The sequence below is a fragment of the Catharus ustulatus genome, chromosome 8, assembly GCF_009819885.2.
Source record: "Catharus ustulatus isolate bCatUst1 chromosome 8, bCatUst1.pri.v2, whole genome shotgun sequence".
Lineage (NCBI taxonomy): Eukaryota > Metazoa > Chordata > Aves > Passeriformes > Turdidae > Catharus > Catharus ustulatus.
In genome coordinates this window covers 25,233,552-25,257,707 of record NC_046228.1, presented here as the reverse complement: position 1 = coordinate 25,257,707, position 24,156 = coordinate 25,233,552, and the positions used below count along the sequence as shown (strand labels likewise).

The 24,156-nt window shown below is 40.5% G+C and overlaps 2 protein-coding genes across 2 annotated transcripts; both read right to left on the bottom strand.

The window, feature by feature from the left end:
• Positions 1–10,092: 10,092 nt before the first annotated feature.
• LOC116999414 (pulmonary surfactant-associated protein A-like) lies at positions 10,093–12,969 on the bottom strand. Its single transcript, XM_033066112.1, has 4 exons — positions 12,948–12,969; positions 11,828–11,887; positions 11,166–11,243; positions 10,093–10,469 (listed from the first exon to the last, which is right to left on the bottom strand). Exons 1-4 carry the CDS (start codon positions 12,967–12,969, stop codon positions 10,093–10,095), a joined length of 537 nt encoding a protein of 178 aa, XP_032922003.1.
• A 4,123-nt stretch (positions 12,970–17,092) lies between these two features.
• On the bottom strand, positions 17,093–19,579 carry LOC116999564 (pulmonary surfactant-associated protein A-like). The gene is made up of 3 exons (XM_033066385.1): positions 19,446–19,579; positions 18,336–18,413; positions 17,093–17,651 (listed from the first exon to the last, which is right to left on the bottom strand). The coding sequence occupies exons 1-3, from the start codon at positions 19,567–19,569 to the stop codon at positions 17,275–17,277; spliced, it is 579 nt and encodes a 192-aa protein (XP_032922276.1). The 5' UTR covers positions 19,570–19,579; the 3' UTR covers positions 17,093–17,274.
• Between the last annotated feature and the right edge of the window lie 4,577 nt (positions 19,580–24,156).

Genomic DNA, 24,156 nt, shown 5'->3' with positions numbered 1-24,156 from the left:
TTGGAATTCCCTTTTTAGAAAATTCAGTCATGGTTTCCATGGGAATTCCCATTATCTGCTCTACTGATTCCTCACCAGTGTCTGGATCTGGGGGAATAAATAAAATCCAGTGAGAGCATCCACTACTCTGCCAGCAGCCAGATGTGGTGGGGGTGAGAGCAGAGCATTGCCTTAAATCCTGGTTGTGAAGGAAGGTCACACCAGCTAACTTTGCAGAGAGCAAACTTCCAGTGATTTTCAGCTGGACTGCATGCCAGTCTGTGTAAGAAATAGAGATCCCAAGAGGAAACAGAGTGAGGGTGAAGGGAGGCTCTGCTCCTTTCCTGTGCTGGGAAGGCAAATGCTGTGGTTTGAGGTGGGGGAGGTGATGTGTGTTTGAGCACACACCCCCCTCCTTCATCCCTGGTGGAGGTGACATAACATATGGATAATGCTTGGATGAGGAGTTGCTGTCCTGCCAGCTGTACCCCTGGCAGTGAAACAAAAGCAGGGCAAAACAGCCCTGCCTGGGTTTCCATCTGCCTTGGATGGGATTGCAGAAGCAGCTGGGAAGTGATGGGAAGGCCTGTGATAGTGTTGAGGCAGCTCTGAGGATTCAAGGATGTGTAGTTCAAGGCTATAAGAGCAGCAGTTCATTTGCCAAGGGCCTGGCTCACTTTTTGGAGCTGTTGGCTACATTTGCTTTAGCTAGAAAAGCTGCTGCTGGCTAGGAAGTGTTACAGGAGGTCCCTCAAGTGTGTATTTGTTCTGCATTAACCTAGTCTAAGCTTTTCTTGTACTTGTGTTCTCGTGTTCTAAGGTTTTTCTTAGCTTGGTGAGTGCTGCACAGCCTCAGGGCTCAATGTGCAGCATGCTTTGGTCTTTGGGGTGCTGAATATACAAATACTCTGCCCATGTCACAAGGAGTGTCATATCGGTATTACTATACATAATTTTCAGTAAGATTCTCAAAAGTCAGGTGCATTGATGAGAGCAGAACTCATCCCAAAGGGGACACAGGTGCACTGCCAAGGGAAGCTGTGGTGCTGAGCAATCAGCAGAGGCTGCAGGCAGGGCTCAGTGCCCTTGTGAAAGCTGCAGGCTATCTCAGCCAGCCTGCTCCCTGCAGCACAGCTATTAAACTCTGGGACTGCTCCATTAACAAGGTGCTTCTCACAGGGACTAGGTATTTGATTACAGGAGGGCATAAATGGATCAAAATAGGGGTCAACCAAAACACAGCTCTGGAAATACAAAGTCTTTACAATAAATACATACTGTCACTGGAGGTTTGAGAGTTCTTTATCTCAAATAAAACCCTCATCAGTGAATGTGTAAGCATGCTAAATCTGGTCTTTAAACTACAAAATAATTTATATTGAAGTTTGGTTTAGATCTATCTCTGATATTAAGAAATGGTTTTATGAGTAAGAGCATCTGCCAGGATTTGAGCTGAACACATTGAATGAGATGTGATAAATGATTTCTTTGGAGAAGAATACAATAAAGAAGACAATTGAGGAAGGGAGAAAAAAGGGGCCTATTAGAGGTGTGATTTCTGATTGTATCTTCCATTTCCAGTGTTTCATTTAAAATTTGCCTGAAGGCTATACAAATTGAGGGCTTTTCCCCTATACTATAGTTGATGAAAGCCCATTCTGGATGTTGAAGGTGGTTTAATCTTAGCACAGTGGACAGAATATTTTCTTAGTGAAATCTGTAACCCTCCAGAGAAAACAAGTATAAACTTATTATTTCTGGATATATTAAGTCATTAATTCTGGAAATGAAGCTGGTATTCTTCACTAAGGTCATATATTTAACACAATCAAAAGTAGACCCTGTAAAAATGTGTCCTGGATTGAGGATTGCTTTGCTGCTCCCCTTGTCTCAGCAAAGATTCACTTTTGAATTGCAATACCACAACTGTTGCAGAGGACAGTACAAGCAGGAAAAAAATACTTTAGTGTTTTTAGCTGATGAACTTTGTGTGCTGGCTTACAGCCTGCTGCAATATAGAAAAGCCAGAAAATACTGTTTGATTGCCTTTGATTATAAGGAAAAACAGTGAAACCACATAGGGGGAGACAGTGATTTATGCTATTGCTGCTGCCTTGCAGTGGAGGAGATGGGCAGGATGCAGCTGAGACAGCTGCCCTGGAGCCTCTGCCCTGCAAGGAATCCACCCCAGTCCTTCCCACCCTCTGAAACTACTGAAGAGTGCTTTTCCTGCCTGCTGAGTTCAATGTAATCTTTGCTAGCTGTAGGGAACATAGGTTAAAAAGGCAATTATTTATCTGCTCATCTTGGTTCTTCCCCCTCCTCTCCCCCTCCAAATTGCACATTAGTATCTTCATTTTAGAGAACTAACAGTAGGGAAAACCTTACAAAACCCCCAGATATATTTATCCCACTGTCACATCTGGGAGGGGGGAATTGCACTTCCTCAATGTCCAGTGAGGCCAAATGCTGAAGGCAGCAATACTGTTAGAGAAAAAAAAAAGTTTATTTGCACTCTATAGAAATAGTGTGAAGGTTCAAGACAGCCCTCTGAATCTTACAGTAACTTTAGTTATTGTAATTTGAGAAGTTCTCTTGAGCAAGATGCTTGTGGGAGGTGGTGCCTCCAGTCTGCAACTTGCTCTCAGCTGTGGGTTCTTTGAAAATGTACTGCATAGGGCTAAAAGATAAACTGGTATCCGAATTAGCACCTATTTATATAATTTATTGGCCTCCAAATTACAAAATTATTGGCTATCATATAATAATTTTTACTCTGTACCTGCAAAGGCACAGACCTAGTACTACTGGCTAAACTCTGGGAACAGAAAAACAAGTTTTAAAACTTTGGGAACCTGTAAATTTGTAAATGCAGTCACCAAATGGCAGAATAGATTGAAAAGTCTGAAAGATGTGTTTTATGTCAGTGAATATTTATATTTTTTGTTTCTAGGGAGATATTCTGATTAGTAGCTACAACACTTAATGTCAAAGACTTGTCTTTGTGAGATCAAGTGGCAGTGCTCTGTTCTTACCTTGGAGGAGATAAATGCAGTCAGTCTGGATAAAAAAACCACAATCAAGAGTACAAAAAAAAAAAATTTGTGTAAAATACAAAACAATATATCTGAAATATTAAAGACTGAATATTAGCTGTATCTTTATACAATTTTGGATATTTTATTAGGTCAGGAATTCCACTAGATTCCGCTATTAATTAGATAAAACCACATGGGCTATATTGACTTTCCAGTATCTTCTACAAAGAGGGCTGATAGTTGATGTGGGGAGGGTTTTATTATCCACCCTGGGAGCTGCTCAGATACAAAGATGGGCTCCCAGCTGCTTTAGCACCACGGGAGCTGTGAAACACTTCCAGCACTGCAGAGGTGTGACCACGCTCCTCCCAGGCACACACTTATTTTGAAAGAACAGGCTGAAAGGGGTAAACCAACAACAACAATGAACTTGTTCTGCTTCATTTTCCACTCAGTCACTGATACAAATATTTGCCCTTCAAGTGGGGAGAACAAGTGCTGCTGTGTACTTGTTCTCTGACTTGACTGCCAGCTTCCTGTTAGCACTCCAAGATAATTAGCCAGGAATGGTTTTCTGGGGTCAGGGCTGCTGCAGCGTCCTCAGTGAGCCTTGCAGCCCTGGGCAACTCCAGAAAGGTGAATTTATTCCTCTGCCACTTCCCTGTGTGCTACAAACAGAGGTAGCAAATACTAGGAACTGGAAAAATTCTCAGACCTGGATGTCTGCCATAATGATGGACTTGAAAAGAGGGTGATGATCAGGAGATAACTACACTGCAAGTTAAAATTGTCACTTAAAACTCCTGTAAGAACCAGAAATCAAATTAATGAGTTTGGCACCTTAGAGGAAAAAGCTGCATTTCAACTGTGGAGGACCTTAGAAAAGTCTAACAATGCTGCTTTGGTCTCTAGAGGGCCAAAACTTTCTAACCAAGAGTGTATGAAAACCCTCAGAATCATTAAAATATTAACAGAAATTTCACTGAATTTGTTTTTTATGAATATCTTCCTCTGCAAGTAACTAAAGTATTAATTAAAATATTTCAGTATTCATTTTTTAAGGATTTCAGCCTTTATAAGGCACAAGGCAGTTTAATCTGATTATTTTTAAGTGAAATCTGTATGCATTTATCTTTCAGTGAGCAAAGTCACTGCAGGATACAAATCTAGCTTAAAATATCTTAAAGTGAAATTTGGGTGCAGAAGCTAAATGCATGAAACCTGGGGGAAGATTTTTAAAACAAAAATTATGATGAAGACAAACTAGTTAATAGACAGAACTAGCACAGCAAACTCTTGTGATTAAGCCCATCAATCCCTTAGTTTCACATCACTTCCAAAAGTAATTGTAATCAGGTGACTTCAGTGAAAGTTAAAAATGCAAGAAGAATTTCTCAGCTGTAATTTAAGCAACACTTTTCTGACATAAAAATTCAGGTTTTTGTATTTTGTCTAAAACGATGGTTTTGTGCTCTCATGGATAACACATTGTGGCACATGTCTGCTCTGATCAAGGTTTCTGATCCTTGAATGTGTAGCAGTGAGGAGATGCCCACATCTGAGTCATACACATTTCCTGCTCTGGAATATTTAGATTTTAAATACTCTTGGATGAACTTATACAAGCTTAAGTGCTTGTATAAATCCAAGTTAGCTTGTGTGCTAACTGCAAAAGGAGAATAATGGATTGTCCACTTACAGATATAATTCTAACTATTTAGCAAATTATTTTGCACTTATAATTAATTATGTGGATAGGAATTCTATATTCTTCAAATGTTCTCTGCTGTTGGGGTAAGACAACCTCTTACCCAAATTATAAATGGTTTTGCTATCCCCCTTATTTTTCCCAAAAGGTATCAAAGCAGAGGTATCAAAGTTGAATTTGTGTTGAATATTTTGCCTTTCTCAGCCTGGCTGGCTGGCAGCAGGTATTTCTGTCCTCCCTTACCTGCTCAGGGCCCTCGGGGTGTCCTGCAGGTGCTGTCCCCGGGCTGGGCTGGTGTTTTTTGGGTGCCCATCCTGCTCTGCCCGAGCTGCTGTGCCACCTGTGGGAGGGCAGGGCAGGGTGCCCTGGTGCAGCAGGGCTCAGGTGAGCGCAGCAGAGCACTCAGCACCTGTTTGTGCAGTGGTACAGACCTCTATCACCTCCCACTCCGGCTCTTAAAGTGGCACCAGCCTTCCTGGGGAAGGGAGGGATCAGTCACACAATCCCTGGCTCTTCACACAGGCACAGCCTGCTTTGGACACAGCCACCTGCAGAGAAAAATGAGCACCCAGTGTTCACCAGAAAACCTTTCCTTGTCAATCATCTGCTTTACTCAGGAGAGAGCAACCTGATTGAGTAACTCATTCTGATTATTATGAACAGCACTTGCAGCCTTCAGAGTGTGCCCCTAAGTTTATTGCAGAGCCAAGGTGTTCTCTCTTCCACCTAAGTATATTCAACAACCCACTTGCTGCTTAACAGCTTAGCTCTATTTAAATATTTGAAAAATCAAGCTCTGCCCAGGCTGCTGCAGTGTCTGTTACATGAAGTGCATGTAAAAACCCCTTCAGTGGCTTTGCTAAGCCAGCTATGGCTCCTGTCCGTGCTGCTGGAGGTGGCACTGCACAGCCCCTCGAAGTGGCCCTGCTGCATCTGGCTCTTGCCTCTTGACAGGGGAAGAGGTGAAGGCCAAACTGCAGCCTGCCCTCAAAACTGAGCAGTGAATCTCTGGAACTATCTGTGCTGGAATGGGGACATCCAAAGGGCTCTACAGAGCTTCAGGTTGCAATGATGCCCCTTTAGACCTGAAAGCCACACAGCCATCGATAGGTTTTTCAGTTTCCTACAAAGCAGAAAAAATTATTAACTAGAGCATTTTCACAGAAAATAACAGCTGTTAAAAATAGTTTTTCACATAATGGATATTTTTATAAAGTTCAAAACAGTTTTCTGAACAATTCTTGGCTGGGGGGTGGGTGGGTGGAAGGAATAATTGTTTTCCACTGTATAAGGTGGAATCAATAACACTTTTCCCTGCAGAACTTGGCAAGTGACTTCCACCTCTCCTGGTATTTGACACTAATATTTCTTCTTGCTAAAATCAAATTCCTCACTTAGTTGCTTTCCAAGAAACCTGTTGATCCTGTTCTCTTACTAACTCATCAGATTAATACAATTTTAACTTTACTTAATCCTGCTGGTGGTACTATTAGTCCTACAACCAAGAGTGGGAAAGTGCATGCCATTGACTGAAAATTGAACATCACAGAGTTTGGCTTGCCAGCATGTTGGGTGCCCCAGAATAGCCCCAAGTACTAGCAAATTCATGCCAAATAGTGGCAGTTTTTAAAAGCACAACTAGTATTTAAAGTTAGGATAGGGTGGATTGAGCTTTTAAAAGAAGTTCACAGATGTTTCAGAAAACAGCTTTTGAAGTAATTTCACGATTATAACCCGTACCATTTTGACTAAAATTTTGGTCCGAACCCAAAGTGCAGCTTATAATCAGGTGTGGCTTATATATGGATAAAGAATGAAAAGTTGCTGTTTTAGTTTGGAGGACAGATGTCTGCTGAGAAAGGCAGGAACTTCTCTTTGAAATGGAGAATGTAAACCCCCTCCCTCCAAATTATTATAATTTTGAAATCAAGGGGCTTTCAGGCAAAAATGTGGGAATTAGGAATAACAGTTATTTACTAGGGAAATTAAAATAGAAATACAGTACTACAAAGAAACAAACTCCAAACCCTGACAAAGTCAGAGTACAACCTGACACCCTGTCAGGCAGGGTGTTGGTAGCAGTCCCATTAAATGGTGGCTGCATCCTCCTGCAGTGACAGATGTGGCTCAGTTGGAGCAGTGCTCCTGTAGAAGGTGCAGTTTCCCTCTGGAGGTCCAGTGGTGATGTGGAGAAATCCGGTTTTCCACTGGAGTCCAGTGGAGAAAGGGGCTGCCTTAGTGTCCCAAAACCTCTGTTTTTATCTTGGTAAAAAATGTTGGGCTCTTCCCCTGGCTGGAGCAACTTCCAATGGGATGCAGTAATTTTATCAGTCCCACAGTGGGACTCAATGGCCATGAGCAGAAAATGACTCGCTGGAGGAAGGATGGGTTGTGAAAAGATAAAGAACAATGCCCTGCCTGGTTTCAATGGATGGCCCATTAGCAGAATATCTGCCGTTGAGATAAGGATCACTGCCCCCACCCTCAACAGATGGTGATAGGACAGATACCTTTTATCACACTCTGTATTGTAATGTGCGGCTTATAATCAGGTGTGGCTTATGTATGGACAAAGAATGAAAAGTTACCGACACTCAGAAGTGCGGCTTATACTCAGTGCAGCTTATAATTGTGAAATTACTGTAAATGCTTGCTAGCCTTGGGTAATCCTGTCTTTCTACAAACCAGAGGATGCTGTACAGCCCTCTCATTCAGATTTAGGAAATAAATTCACTGCCCAAAGGCTGAATTAGTCTTTCAGGCCAAGAACGGCTGTTTCCAGACCTGCCTGCTGTCTGCAGGGTTGCAGCTTCAGGCAGGGTGGCAAACATTTGCTTTGAGGTTTTGTGTCCTCATCCCAACACCATGGGTAGCTACAGTGCCTCACCAGGGCATCTGCAGCTGTGGAGGAACAAAATCCTTTACTCTCTTCCCTGGCAACCCACAGGGGAAAAGCCCAAAGCTGAGGCAGTGATGGAACATTTCTGGCACATATTCATTAGATTAACACTGAAGGTAGCTGCTTTTTTCACACACCTTTATAGCTTTAATTTTGTGATAACTCTGTGACCCCCTGGAGATTAGCAGGATAAAATAAAAAATTTACTATGACTTTAAATGTGTGGTGGTGGTGGTGAACTGTGTGTTCAACTTCATTCTCAGGCAGTTTAATGTAAATGTCTTAAACTTTATTGGAATATGATGAGTGGAAAATTACTGTATGAGATGATGCTTTGATCCTGTTTCCTTGTGCTCGTGGCAGAGTTAATTTCACAACAGGAGTCACGCAAGGCTGAAGGTTGGGCAGGGGAGCTGATGGGTGCAGGCACATACTGGTGAGCTGTAAAATGCTGTAAGAATAGAGTTTGAAAATGAAACAGTGCCATATGGACTCCTGAGTCCTCATCTCCCCTCTGTGTACCTGTTTCACCTGGGTCAACAGAGCAGTCTGTCTGGATCTTACATGATATGGGATTCAATAGTTTATATTTTGGCTGTGCTGTCCAGAAATAAGGCATTCTTTAACAGCTTGTAGATCTCCTCACATGCCAAACAGATGCATGGATAAACAGGACTTTGCTCACAGAAGTTTTACCTTTGCATATGTGGAGTTAACTTCATAGCTCTTGGTCCTGTTTAATGTGCATTGTGATGAAGGGTTTGAATACTGCTGGAGTGAATAATTGAGTGTACCTGTGGAGGTGGACCACCTGCAGGCACCAGGCTGTTCAAGTGGAAAGGTGTCTTGGTTTGACACCAACCTTGTTGAATTAATTTTCCTAATACCTAAAAGACAAGCAGCTTAGTTTGCAGAGAATAACAGCAAGAATGATTCACAGGCCCTGACATCAGGCAGCGGGGTGAAAGAAGGGCCAGCAAGACCCACTCCTTGACACAGAGCAGGTGGTGAGACCATGTGCCCAAAATAATCCTGTAATTGAATTTAAGCCAGCGCAGGAATGTTGTGCACGGCAAGTTGCTGCTCTGGAATTGCAGTGATTTGCAGAGGTACAAGGCTCCAAGCAGCCTCTCTGCTGGCCCCCAGGTCCACAGGAGCTGTGAGCACACCCTCCCTCCCCTGTTGCCTTCCACACTGTGGCTGTTCTGTCTCCCTGACACACAGAAGGTGAGGGGAGCCGATCTGAGTGTCCTTGCTCAGGCTTCTGTGGCCAAACTGGGACTAGCACAGTGTGAAGGAGTGTGACTGACAGTCAGCTTTTGGCTTTGTGGAGGCGTCCCCAGATGCTCAGCCAGCCTTGGCACCATGGAGCTGATGCAGAGCCTTCATTGCCTAAGCTATGTTGAATTCAACTGCCCTGGAGAAAGGAAAAACCCAAATCAGATATCTCCGAGTGTGCAGCTGTACTGCACAACTGTGTGTCTAAACTTGGGGAATTCTCACCTTCAGTAGGTGAACAGACAAGCAGGAAAACTGAGAGAGATTTCTCTTAACCCTTTATCTTAAGCTGGATAGTGGAGACTGAGCAGCAGTGAGTGCTGAGTCACTTGGCATCTGCCAACCCTGACCCTGTGGGAATCCCAATGAGGGTCTGAGAAGCACCTTTGTGGTGCCCAAAAATTAACTGTACCTGAATCTTGTGACAATATAGCTTAAAAAAAATGGTCTGGTCATCTTGTCATGGTTCTGCTGATATTCCCTATACCACATAGGCCCAGTAATTCTCCTGTGTTTTTTCTGCACACATCCCCTGTGCCAGGGCACCTTGGTGTTCTTGTGCTCCTACATCTTTGAGTCAGGAAATGGATTAGGAATTGCTAAACAGGTGGCTTCTGGTCACCACTCTGGAGGTGCAGGAAGGTTAAAGACCTGCTGACCGAAATTTTCCAGTGGGAAGTGTAAGGGGGGTGGCTCTGTGCCACCCCAGCAGCACTGCTCTTTCAGGGCACCTGTGGGGGTGAGGGTGGCTAAAGCAACAGGGGCTGAGCAGCAGCAGAGTGTCTGTACAGGGAGTTTTGGTGAGGAAATCTTACAGAAAGGGCTCACAATACACACAAAGTAGAAGTTAATGGATAAAGGATTACTGGAAGGTCTTGTGGCTGCAAGTCACTTTAGATATGTGGCCAAGAACTCTGATTTTTGGTCTTGTAATAAATCACCAGGCTAGCAGCAGTAGGAACCCAAAGGCAGGAGTATTAAGACACTTGGTGAGAAATGATTAACAAACAGACAAAATGACCACTGCTTTTATTATAGTTTCCTCTTTATGGCTGGTATTTGATTAAGAGACAAATCAGATTGGGAAAGAGTAAATTCTATTTTTTCATGCTGTATTATCTAAGTTCACTAGCTACAAATGAAGAGACAAGTGACAGGGAAGCATATTCCAGAGAGCAGCAAGGGAAGCACTAGAACTGGCAGACAATAAGGTGATTCTTGTTACACTTTTTGTCATTCCAAGTGCCATCAGTGTACATCTCCACACATTCCTCCTCCCCTTTGCCAGAAGGTTCGTTTGAATACCAGTTAGTATAGCTGGGCTGAGCACCATTCAGGAGCTGGAATTTGCCTGGAATAAGGGATTGCTTTATCCCCAGGTAGGCATAGGTATTAAAATACTTCACAAAGTACAGAATGGCATCATTCTCGCCAGGACTCCTTGGAGTGGCAATAGAGCCTCCAGCCTCTCTGCATTTTTCCACTGTAGCCTCAAAATCAGCACTTTTCCCATTGGAAGCAAATATTTTTCCTCCAGACTCTGTTATCATCTTGTTCAAGCGAAGGACTGCAAGAGGAGGGAAGAGCTGTTAAATATTTGTTTTGTGGTCAATTTGCTGTCAATTTTAACTCCTACTATTTTGCTCTATAACTTTAGATTTAACCCAGAAAAAGGTAAAGGAAAGGAGAACGTGAAATCAAAATTTCAAAGACACTTGAAAATAAGGAGGGGGGAAAAGGGAAGAAAGACCTACATACACAGGTGATGAAACAAGAGAATTACATAGGTTGCAGTAGAAGGAAAGGAAATGAGGAATTCTGTTTTTTAAAAAAGCTTATGATTTTCTTTGAGACTCTGAGGTGGTTTGCAGCATACCAATGTTCCTGAGTGAGTGGGATCTTAGCTTCAATCTGGTTGTGATTGTCTTAGTATGTTTTTAGTGTTCTGTGTGTCTGTTGGGGGCACAAGGTGTGCATGGAGCAGCTCTGTGCAGGCAGGGATTTTAATCTGGCACATTCCTGCCTTCCTTGTGCTCATACTTCAGAGCTGTCACTAAGGTGTCTCCCACTAGTTATAAAATTCTAATTGCCACTCCCCTGCTCATTTGAAAGTTTTCATTCAATGATATAACAGTGAAGGAGATATAAAAGGAATGCAATAGAACTGCAGAAAACTCTGCCTTTTTCTTAAGAAGCAGTTTTTGCCTACTTGGTCTATCCCCACTAACCCAGCAGCAGCAGAAAGTAAAGGTAGATAAAATACCTCCTTCCAGTCTGGAAATCCGATGTTCCAGTTGATGGATAACGTCCCCATTCTCACTGCCAGCCAGTGATGTGAGATCTGCGAACAAAACCAGCTATTATGCACTTTACATTACAGCTTCATCTTGGATTTCAGATGAAGCAGAGCTCAGCATATGAAATGGATACAAACTGTTAAAGTGTTTGTTTGACAAGCTTTAGTTTACAGCTCTGTTTTAAACAGATATCTTCACACATTAATCTTTGTAAGGATGTAGGGGATAAGATCCTGGAAGTCACCTGCAGAGCAGGGATGTTTATGGAAAACTGGAACTGGGAAACTGAGTTTGTTTTCTCACTAAGTGATTGAGCCAGTCCAGGCAAAACACTGACACTAGTGTGTAGGAACTGAATCCTCAACAGAATCCTTCAGGCTTTTCAAACACTTGCTTACAACTCCAGCCTAGGACTCAGCAAGTTTCTTGTGCTATGGAAAATTCTAAACTTTTCTCTGTGAATTGAACCACTCATCATTCAACAGATTTAAACTTCATACTTTGTATAAGGAATTAATAAAGTCCTGATTGTTTTATTTCAAGTAGATCACACATCAGATTATGGTAGATAGCACAGAGTTTGCAAAGCATAGAACACAACAGGTAAAAATGGAGATAATTCATGTACCTGGTATTTGTTCGTCATCACTCCCATCTCCAAAAAAAGGAAAAAGTCTTGCAAGTTTAGCTGGAGCACAGAATGGGAGCAAGAAAAAAACTACTGCTAAGATTTTGTGCAGCTGGGGAGGCAGCATCATTTAAAGCTAAAAGTAAACCAGACTGGTTGGCTGTCCACTGTAAAGTCCTGCATTAAGAAAAAAAAAAAAAGAAAAAAAAAGATAACGTTTTAGAATTATTTTAGGTATAAAGTCTTATGCTTTTGCTGACAGTGACATGAATGTCATTCATGTAGTTGTCAAGTTATCTTATTTCAGATAATTGAAATATTTTTCCAAAGAGTCTGCTAAGTTAACAAAAGTCAACAGAGCAAAAACCCAAAACATCATATACCATTATATGCCATTTATTCCCATGGAAAAAGTTATAGTTTTGTTTTACAGGAGAACAATAGACACATGGATGCTTCAGCAAGAGAATGTTTAAGACAATGCTGTCTTTGTCAATTGGTTTAAGAGCAAAACAACTGCTAATGCTTTTTCTTCTATTGCAGTATCCATTTTTTAACATTTCTTCACTTCAGGTGACATGGTCTATAGAAAGAGGTGAAATTGTTAATAAAAATAAAACACATTAAAATTGGAAGGTTTTGTGGTACAGTTTAATAGATTCAACATAGTTTAAGCAGCAATCTGTCTAAAGATGTTCAACTTACCTAGCAGCTCCAGTGTGAACTAAGAAAGACTCATTAGGAGGTCCAATTTATAGGGTATGTAACTTGAGATTCATCTTCTTACCGACAGAAAGCACAAAGAATATGTCATGTGATAGGAATTTGTATATAAATGGAAATTTAATGAACTCTAACTTGAATGATAGGGGGATTGTTTTCTTTAAGAGGGAAATGTACAAGTATTTGAAGGTACTTTTTTACTTGCAGAAACACTTTCACAAGTTTTAAAATGTCAACTCTGGAACAGAACAAATTTCTCAATTCATATTTGAAATACCTAATGCTTCCACGGAGTGGCTGTGCAAATGTCACACAAGATAAGGCATAATGAGTTCACCTGAAATACAATATGCACCAGGAGCAGCACCATCATTTTTGGTACAGATTGGGAACTCACTAGTGATAGTGACCTGCTGCATTGTTTGTTGAGTGCCCTTGAGTGCCCCAGTCCTGTGAAAAATAAACAGGCAGTGCCCAGTTGTGCACCTTGACAGAAGAGGGCTGTTTTAAATTTGCACGAGTAACCTGTGTTTCAAGATTCTTGTCAAATTTCAAGTTTCTTAGTTTTTGAGTGTTTGGTGTAATGCTTTCAACATTCTTCTGGCAGAGGTTTTTAAATTGTTATTTTCCGGAAAAAAACCCCACCAAAATCAAACTGAGAATGTGAGCCAAGCCAGTGCCTGGGTTCTGTGTGAGCCCTGGAAAAGGTCACTGGCAGCCCCTGGCCCTTTGCATCCATGGTGAGAACAACTTGAACATTTAATGCACCTGGAAGAAAGCACAAGTTAGGCAAGTGCAAAAGAGGAGGAGGTTGGGCCTGCAGCTGTGGGTTTCAGATAGACTCCTGAGGAAAAACTGATGTAGGTTTGATAAACTATAAATTTTTCTTGTCTTGATTTTCATCAGCTTATTAATAAGAAGGTGCAAGTTAAATAGATATTTAAATACACCTGAATTTCTAATATGCTTGTTTATGATTACCTAATGTAATATTTTATGTAATTACCATAGCTTGTGAACTATTTTCTAATCTTTCCTTGAACCACATATCACAGACGTCTAGCAAGATTCAAGGACATAGATCTGATAAAGAACAAACTATTTTTGAGTATTGAGGTAATTTTTCTTCAGTGTCCACATCAAGAGGTTTCATAGTTTCAGTGGCACTGAGGCAAATGTCAGATACTCTGAGCTGTCTTGTGCAGTGTAGGCAGGCAAAGGCACAACCTGCTAAGGACAAAGGTTGGTCACTGCTGCTTTTTCAGCTGCTCTGAGAAATACAGAGTTGAGCAGTGGAATGGCTGTGTGCTCCTTCCATGAGCCTGTCTCTTAGCCTTTCCTTGGTATACTCAGTCTCCTGAAAGTTAGTTTTTTTCTCCCATAGTGCTATTCACAGATAACCTTAATTTTTTTTTCTTATTCTCTGTATTTAAATGCCCCCAACCCCACCAATATTTTCTGTTTAAGTTGATTTTGTTCTGTTCTGCTGTTGTTTCCACCCTACCTTGTTTCAGCCTTGTCCTGTGCCTTTTGCATTTCCTTTCCTCTTCCAAATAATTATCAGACTGTCTTCCCCGGCAACTCTCTTATGCCTGGGAATAGCAGCAAGAGCACAGAGCATGGGAAGATACAAGGTCCCATTTCTCAGAGGAGGGTTAAGGCTATTTTTGCTGAGCAATGAAAGCAATTCAGCAAGATGTAGACACTTGGGGATAGCAGAGTTTAACTGGAATTTTAAAAGAATTAAATTATGAGCAGCATTTTAGAGCAGAAAGTCTTCATCTGGCCTGTGATCAGTGCACATGAATGCTACTGCCACCTTGCCCTGGGACTTAAGTGCAGGATCTAAGAGCAGGTCTCTGGATGTCTCTGATATGTCACTTGGTGCAGCTCAGCTGAGAAAAAACTCAGAAGCTGTATAGCAAGACAATGTCTCCTCTCTTTCACAGTTTAATAATTCCCACTGCCACCCTCTTCAAGGGTTAAAATGCCCTTGCTCTGGAGTTTTGTTCAGCTCCTGAGCCACAAGGGCAGGGATGGGTGAAAGCTTCATTCCAGGTTTCACTTGGCATCACACCTGGGTTATAACCCTTGAGGCAAATTCTGCCAAACCCTGGTTTCCTAACTTCAAAAACACATCCAAGTCCTCTTACCATTTTTTAAGATGCTACTCTAATTTCCAAGAGTCCTGTATCAATTGTGTTTTGAAATCAGCTGTGTTTGTGTAACTGTTGGCTAATAGGATTTTATAAAATATGCTTCAACTTCCTATAATGAAGTATCCCTTGCAACCTGATACTCTGAGGTGCAGCTCACAGTTTATACAAGATAAGGTAGCCCTGCCAGCCTGTGTCACATCCTGCCAGTTAGGGTCACAACAGGCTGAATTTGAACTCAGTTTTCTCAAAAACCATGGGCCATGAGGATTTTAAATCAAGTTTCTACAAAAAATCAGAGAGCCACAGGAAAATTTGTGTTTGCTGGAATTGATGGTGAATTTCTTCAGGTGTGGTAGGGATTGATGGGGGCTGGTGTGAGATTTTTGAGTGCCCAAAATTGATAATAGTACTTCAAAGCTGAAACAACTAATTAAATTACACCACTATGAAAGAGGATAGCACTCTAGACCAGAGACAATTCTCTCTGAAATAAATATCCATAATTTTATGGCAAAGTCTTACTGTTAAACATACCATAATAACTACATTCAATTTCTCTTATGTGAGACAGGATCCACTTGCCTCAAAAGGGTTGGAATTTTTACCATCTTTTTACTTGTAGTAGGATCTTAATTCTTGAAAACAGCTTCTATAGCATTTAGGCAGTAACTGATTTTCTACTTTAACCATCTTACCTTTATGTTGCACTTCTGTAGCAAATTATTATAAAAGAAGGAAAAAATTATTAACCTGGATTTTTCCTGGTCTGGTCATTGTACACCAAGAATTATTGTTGCTCATTGCACTTTCAAGGACAGATTTTATCAAAATTATTTATATTAACATAGCAGAACACTGAAACCATTTATTTTTTTTCTCATGTGCCTAACCTCTCTGTCCATTAAAAAAATAAAAAAATGCTTTTTCAGTTCAGAGAGTAAAAGATTATCTTGGTAGGAATTTTTTGGGGGGAGGTTTTGGTGACTTTTTGTGATAGGCAAACACTTTGCTCTAACAAAGAAACTGCATAGTTAGACCCCAAAATTGCTACTCAGGTTTGCTTGCTAAAATACTAATATTTAAGAGGTAGTTTTAAGTAAGCCTTCAACCCTTTCTTTCTAGCAGGTTTAGTGTAGCTGGTCATATGTAAAGCCAGGAAAATTAAAAGGTATAATTTGAGCCTTACTTTTTTCTCTATGTTGCTGTCATGACTCTATTCCCTTCCCATTTGAAACTTTTGGCTGAGAGGGTACCATGGTCATAGGTCTAAAAACAAGCTGCTTTGGAAATCCATCCAGCATGGTCCTGGGTGTATTTTTATCATTTCAGAATCCTGGTCTGCTCTCATCCATTGGAGTGCTGCATGCAGCTTGGAGAAGAATCATCCCCTTGCCAAAAATTTGGCAGGGCTTGCAATGAATGGGAATAGATCCTACCTCTCCTCCTCACGGGAGGCTTGGGAACATCACTGCCCAAAGTCAATCCAGCTTCCCAGGGGCTTCCTCACAGAGCCAAATGTGGGGGAGAAGGTTGTGTTTAATGCATGAATGTTAAACCTAGTGCTTTCTTTTCTTCCCCTTCCCTCAGGTACTGTGTAATGACAATGGATGAGCCCAGGACTTCCTCACTGCAAGGTGGGAATGTCAGAATTTGCTGTTCCTGGTACTCTGCTCAGCTGCCCCTGCTCACCAGCTGCCCAAAAGGGGCAGCAGTGAAAGTATTTTGTGCAAAGGCTTCTTGGTCCTACCAGATTTGAGTTGAAGTCTGTTGGTGCTGTTGCTTGGTATAACATCAGCAGAGATATTTGTGTGTGAACTTGCCCTCTTAGCTGCCTTCCCAACATATTATCTGCTTTACTTAGTGTTTTGGGAAAAGCCATGAGGCCTTCCAACACTGCAATCTCATGATTTTCTGAGGGAATGAACTGTTTTAGCAACAAAATGCAATCTTTAGCATTTTACACACTCTGTTTACTTGACTCGAGTGCAATATTTATCTTTGTGTTTTATAGAGAGTAGCTTCTGAAACTAGAAAAATGGATGGTAATTACTGATATTTTCATGAAACAAAAGGTGAATGCTGAGGAATCAGTGAGTGGTTCAATGTGACACAACACAGGCTCTGTGATTGAAAGTGATGCCCAAAACCTGAAACCATTATTGCTCAGTGAAGTCAACCTCTGTGCATCTCTTTTGAGGCAGAAACTGTTTAGTACTTCAAAATACTTCCAACTATAACACCATGGGTAATTTTAACTTCAGCATTTCCAATATCCTAGGTCAAACCTTGGAATTTCCCTCTAATCTTCACAAAGGTATGGAGACAATCTGCCATGAGGAATGAATTCTGAGCTATTCCCAAAAGAAGGAAACACATCAGCACATCAGTTCAGGCACATTTTAATCACGTTAATCACTGAGCACATTTGGCATTTTCCCAAGGCTAAAAAATATCACAATATGATTCATTTTATATTTTAGGATACAGAGAAACTGCAGAAACTTAATCAGCCTGAAACACAGACACTTCACTCTCTCCCTGCTCTGAAGTGGCTGAAAGGCCGTTCTAGAATTCGCAGATTGTGAGACGATACATGTTGCACTTCTTGTCATTCCAGGTGCCATCAGTGTACATCTCCACACATTTCTCCTTCCCTTGACCATCAGGCTCATGCTGGTGCCAGTTGCTGTAATTCAGAGGCATGCCATTTATATACTGAAACTGCCCTGAAGTCTCCCCCTCTCTAATGCCCAAGTAAGCGTATTGGTTATACTGTTTCACAATGTCCATAATGGCTTTATTCTCCTCCTCGTTCTTGGGAGCTGCAAGAGTTCCTCCAACCTCCTCACAGGATTGTAGTGCAGATGCAAAGTCGACGTTCTTCCCGTTGCTGGCAAGCATTTTCTTTCCTACTTTTCTTATTTTCCCATTCAAAGCGAGCACTGAAACATGAAAAGCTTTGTAAATTTTCTATGGCATAATGATGTGAAAGCAAATAAAGAGAAATCAAGAGATGAAAACTAAAAGTGTTAAGAGGAACAGAGGGAAAAAAGGGACCAAAGGATGAAGAGGAATAAAAATATTTAATTTTACTCATTCACTAACAGTTCACTAAATATATTTAGCTGCTTGTGGCCCACCATCAGTCCTTGTCTCCAAGACAAGGATGTCCCAACATTATCTGCTAAATACAAGCCCTGTTATATTTCTAAAGAAGATCAGTGTGCTTCAGATTCGAGCAAGGGAAACAGAGATACGATATCTGTTTTGTGAATCCCTTTTCAGTACAAAACTATTTACCACCTTTAACAAATCTGGTTGCTGATAGATAAAAGTGGTACAAGACTGAGTTTCCATGACTCCATGTGGAAAGTGCAACATCAGGCAGTCGGAATATTTTTAAAAATAAACCCAATTTGAATAAACGTGCATTGCCAAGAGGAATCTGCTTCTCTCCAGGGAAACAAGAAATCTGACTTCTGCTTTGACTGAGAAAATGGAGTTTTGGGATGTAGCACCCTTTCCAAATGCAGTTTGTTTCCTGCAAGTCGTGATTCTGTAACTGACTTTGCCTATTGCACCCAAAATTGGTTGTGAGCTGCAGAAGTGACAAGGGGAAGCATTACCAGCCTCGAGTCGGAGCAGCCGGTGTTTCAAACTCGCTAAAGCAGTGTGGCGTTCGGTGGGCAGGGAGTCAGGCAGACCTAGGCAGGTAAAAACAGAAGTCACACAATCAAGCAAAACCAGCTGTGCTATTAGGAACAGTGCCCTGGAGGAAACCAGTTGTTTTTCAGAACTAGCTGTCAAATATATTTAACATCAGCAAGTGTAAAATAAATATTTTCTCAGTATTTTTTCACATTGCTGATGGTTTGTATTAAAGAAAACTAACAAAAACATCCAATCCTCTGAAATGCTGATAATTCCCCTCTGCAGAAAAGACGCTTTGGAGGTTGAAGCCTTTTGTTAGTTGTGTCTTTTTGGCTTTGCCAAAAAGTGTTGGCTTGTTCTAGTAATTGGTAGTGAACAGACACACGAGGGATACTCTGAGGAGGAAACAGTTTTTTATGGTACCATGTGATTTTCTTTTTGAAATGCAGGGTGTATGCTTTGTGTTTATCTTTCATTAATGGGAGCCATAAACAGTGGTAGTGGAAGGTTTCTGGATAGTGTGAAATACATCCAGCACTGCTTGCTAAAGATGGGAGCCCACTGTAAAGGTAGATTCTTTTTTTCATACCAACTTCCACAGGTAGCAGAGGTCCTACCTGTAGAATATAGTCAAAATATTCTCCCATGACCACAACCCCCTATTCACAACTGAAACAAGCAGCTAGGTAGAAGCACAAAAGGTTGCTGCATCCCTCAGCTGCAGCATTGCAACTCTTACTGCACTTCACATTCCATTTAAAAAAACCATACTTGACCTAATGCAGGTAGTCTGGGAATAATTCTGATAGTGCTTTAGCCTTGTCAGCAGATGTGGAGAAGGCATTTCTACATACATAAACATAATATTTATATTCTAAAGTGTTGATAATCTGTTAAATTCCCCAGAAGAGAGAGGAGATCTGGTTTTTAGAAAAAAATTAAATTGCCCGTTTCCTCCATTCTCTTTTCCTTCCTGTGCTTAACACATCTGCTTCCTTGAGAGCAAGTGTCCTTCTGTTTTATCTGGTTCCAGTCATGCAGCCTTTGTGACATGGGTCTCTTGCAAGAGAGGCAAGTTTGCTTACCTTTAAGACCATCTCTTCCAGGGATACCAGGTATCCCAGAAATTCCTGGACATATACTCAATGCATGGCAAGTCATTAACAAAGCAGCCAGGGCTATGAGGATGGAGGACGAGTGAGACAACATGATTTCTCAGCCAGCTGTAAAAAAAGCCACACGTTTGTCAGGTAATGATTCTGTAAGAAATTGTTTTATATTGGTTTACACAGCTGCACACTCCTTCCCCCATCCTTCCTTCTTGACATTTACATTATTTCCTTGGTTAAATAAAGTTTATAGTTCAGGAATAAGAGATTTCCCAGATTCATTTTGTGACCATTGCGTAGTTTATACACAAAACTCTTTCTAGACTGATACACTTGGAGTAGTGAAGATAAATGATCCCTTCCACTGTCACTGACTATTTGTTAGATTAATCCTTGAGAAATGATGGGCTCAGAGGCAACTGATCTTAAGCCATTAGCTGCCTGCAAGGACTATAATCACTCAATGATGCATAGGATATTAACCTGAAAGGCAATTCTGTTACAGTGGTAGCTGTAATGTTTGGGAGCTTGTTAAAGCACAACACTGTCTAAGCACATTTATTTGGCATAAACCGATAATGTTTTGCACATGGGCCAAACTTTATAGCTCAATTGACATTCCTATCCTGTTTTAAACAAAATTCCACAAGCCTGAAAATGTCAGTTAATCTTGTAGAAAATGTATTTTTGCTGGTTGGCAATAGGCTTACTCATCTTAATTTATCCCTACAGATAAAACAGTTAAGTAGGGTTACAATCTTAGTGCTGAGCTGTAGTGACTAAAAAGCATTTTAAAACTGTACATGGTGGGTTTACAGCAGAGTGAGTGGGTGTGCTGTGCAGCTGTGAAACCTGAAGGACTGTAAGATACTAAAGCATAGAAATATCCAGTTGTTGGCACCATTCAGTTAAACTAGCAGGAGATATAAAGAAAAGTTCAAGATGCTGGAATGGGTATCCATTTCCAAGGGGGTGATGCTCATGGGTTGTCTCATACAAAACAAACAATTCAATATCTATTACTTCACTCTTCTGTTGGCACAGCTCAAAGAAGATCCTGCACCTGCTTTCTCTTTAAAACTTCAATCTTTTTTTAAAAAAAATCAGCATTTACACATACTGGGTTCTAAGTCTAGCTCCACTTAAAATTTAAAATAAAAACATCCTTGGCTTGAATGCTGTAAGATTATTAACACCTAGGTTCATCAGCTATAATGAGGTATTTGTTATTACATTTCAAAGTATATATGCCAAGCAGAATCAAAATATCTGTCTAGTGTCATTTATTAAATGGGATGAGCTTTTAAAAGAAAAGCATTAAACATGTATCTTCCACATTGGCTCTGTTATGGAAGACTTTTGAGATTATTTTTAATCTGCATCAACAGCAACTTGTTTTTCTAGAGGAATGTCTTATCAAAGTCAAGTTGATGTGACATACCCTTGAATATACTTGAATATATTCAATTATGTCACAAATTTGAAGACCTGTTTAACTAATAGCAGTATGGTCAAGAATTTGCACTTGAAAGAATGTAAAATCAAATCCACCTGAGAGCACATGTGCAGTACTAAAGGTGCTGCTGGGTTTTGTTTGTTGAATCTGAAGCATCTCAAGCTGTTTATCCTTTATTGAAGGCCAGCAGACACCTCTGGAAACTCTGCCCAGTGACTCAGAGAGAGCAGATCATTAAAGACCCTAACAGAAACCCACCTTAGGTGCCCAGGAATGCTTACATCCTTGAGGTAAGGAAATGCAATTACAACATGTACCCTTTGCCTGGGGATGGTCATTCAGGGAATTACATTTGAATGGACTACTGCATCCAGCTCATAATTGGATTATGATGCAGAGTCAGGCTCCTGATCAGTTATAGCAAAATTGAAAAAACACAGCTCTTCAGTTTTAATCCAGTTTTAATGACTTTCATCGGTCATTACTATCTATCATCCTTCAGGCACCTCCTTGTCTACCAAAATTGCTAGTATAAGCAAAGTAAAAAAATTACTAATAAAGGGAAACTTAATTTTAGAATGTAAATATGACCACAAAAGAAATAAAAAAGAATGGGTTTGCCTTCTAGCTGAAATTTCTCGTGATTTATTAAAAGGAAATTCAACTTACCCGTCTGCTCCAAAATGAAATGAAAAAGCAGTTCACACAAATCCCCTTTATATAGTGTTGTGTTTGTTAAATGATATGGCTGAAGTGGAGAGTGGATGCTGAGGCCACGAATGAGCTTTTTCAGATTTGCATGCATACTTGTTATGCAAATACTGAGTTCAGTTATAAGGGTTTCTTTTTTTTTTTTTAACAAAATAAAGCCAAAGTTGTAGAAAATACAATCCAGAACTAACAGATAACCCCAGATTTGAAGACACAAAATTTATAAAAAACTTGAAATATGTCATATTTAAAAATTGTTAGTTGTTTTATAAAAGCAAAATATGGCAGATGATCACCAGTGGCTCTTGTAAAAGGAAAGATACTCTTGTTAATCTTAGGGAAGCCTGGTATCTTACACATAATCTGACCCAGTAATCAGAATTCTAAACTTTGTCTCCCCTCTCTGCATCTGGTGTACTTATCTTACCTTGATATAATTTTCTAGCTATGTGTGTGAATGCTCAGTGCTTCCATGAGCTTCTGCTCTCTCTTGCACATACAAGACAGCTTCTCTTGGTCAGAGATGGATCTTGGAAAAAATCTGTACACATGCAGGAAATTCTCAAATGGGCATCATTTTCCAAAAAAAAAAAAAAGAAACCAGAGGTTTTGCTCCTCTTGTTTCCCAGAAATAAATATTTGGATTTTCTAACTTCTGGTTCTGATGCCTTCTACTCTAGAGTGTTTGGATGGGGTTTGTTTTATAAACCTCAGCAAGCCAACACATCAGTGAAAGATAGAAATGCCTCAGCTCCACAGCTTTTCTGTGTTTCATCAGTTTATACTTTGGTCTCTTAAGGATAGGATGGTTTCTTTCATTAGCATTTTACTAAAACGATTTAAATTTTGTCACCATCCCTAATAATAGTGTTTTTCTTTCTGAATAATTACAGCAGGATTCACAGCTGCAAGCTAACATCTTTAGGCTCCCTGTTCAGCAATTAGAGATGTTTAATATCAACTGGCTGACCTAGCCAAGATCAAATGCCAAAGCAGAAGGAACATTTAGGATTCCCCTTGGACTTAGTGCAGGCACTTAAATCCAATTCCATTCACAACTGTGAGCCTTGTCCTGCAGTTAAAAGCACCCAGCATGGCCTGTTCTCCATCTCAAAAACCCCCATAAACAACAAAATGAGGACATATCAGGTGTCCTTCTTGGCAAATGACAGTTAACACCCACAAATGAATCTTATAGACAATCTGTCTTCAAAGTCCTTCCTCTACCAGATGGGAGCAGAGCTCTGAAGGCAGATTAGTCCTTTTACGAAACCTCTCACCCCACCAATGGAAACTATTTCTCTCTGTAGTCCAGGTGAGGTAGATGTAAAAAAGTGGTGTTGAATGTATAAGATGTGGATTAGACAGTACCCAACAGATAAAATATTTTTTTTCCAATTCCTGTTGCAGTTTGGAAATAGCACAGATACCAGACAACAGAGCACAGTCAGACACAGGTAATTCTGTTTCTGGATGGCAGCAGACCTCTGGGGTACATAGGAAATTCCTTCAATTTCAGAATAAGACGGAACCTAATGGATCCAGATTTTGAGAAGCAATATTTTAAATGACTAGGTGCCCAGGTTCTTGGGAATGTTACCAGAACAAAAGCTCATACAGATCCAATTTCTAGGCAACACTTCAGCAGTTGTAAGGGCTCCTTTTCCTGCTCCATCATTGCATGTCATGCAGCCCAGATACATGAACATGGTAAATCTCTGGAGATTTGTACTGTTTCTTCCACTTAACACAGTTTATATTATAAAACAATTAAATAATTGAAAACATTTAACAGGGAGATCAGTAAAGCTCCACTAGCTATTATCTCTGTCCATTTATGAAGGTGTGGCATGGGCCCAAACCTGGCTTATCATCTAGGAAAACCTTATCAATCATTATCTTTTACCAAAACTTTTGAAGAAAGATACATTTGTTAACTGTTGCTCTCCCATGAGTCAGATTATACTTACACAATGGAATCTGATAAGAAATTTAAAACATAATCCAGTGTGAGAGATTACTTAGTCATTAGATTTACTTTCCTTAGTTATGCAGAAGAGAATGAGGGAAAACAAACATACTCAAACAAGGAAGAAAGAAAGCAAATATTTTTTCTGCAACCCAGCATCCCTGTAGAATAGCTACAAGGATGGGAATTCTGAAATTTGTAGGTAAACCTGTGTGGTAATGGCTGAAGGCCTTTAGCTGGGAAACCCCTACAGCCAGGGAATTTTATTGGTTTCAGTGGACCCCAGGTACTGCATAGCTCTTTTTATCACTAGGAAGAACCATAGGAATATTAAATATGCTGTGCTGCCAGTGAATTCAACCTAAACTCTGCTCAACTACCAGCAAAGGGGGACTTGGGGGAAAAAAGGAATCTGATTTTCAAGATATCATGTAGCCAAAAAACCGCTTCTTTCAAAAAACTAGCTGCCAAGGTTTCAGAACCAGAACTAATTTTATACAGCTTTCAAGCCTGTTCAGAAAACAAAGTAAACTCATTTTGCTGTTTTGTAG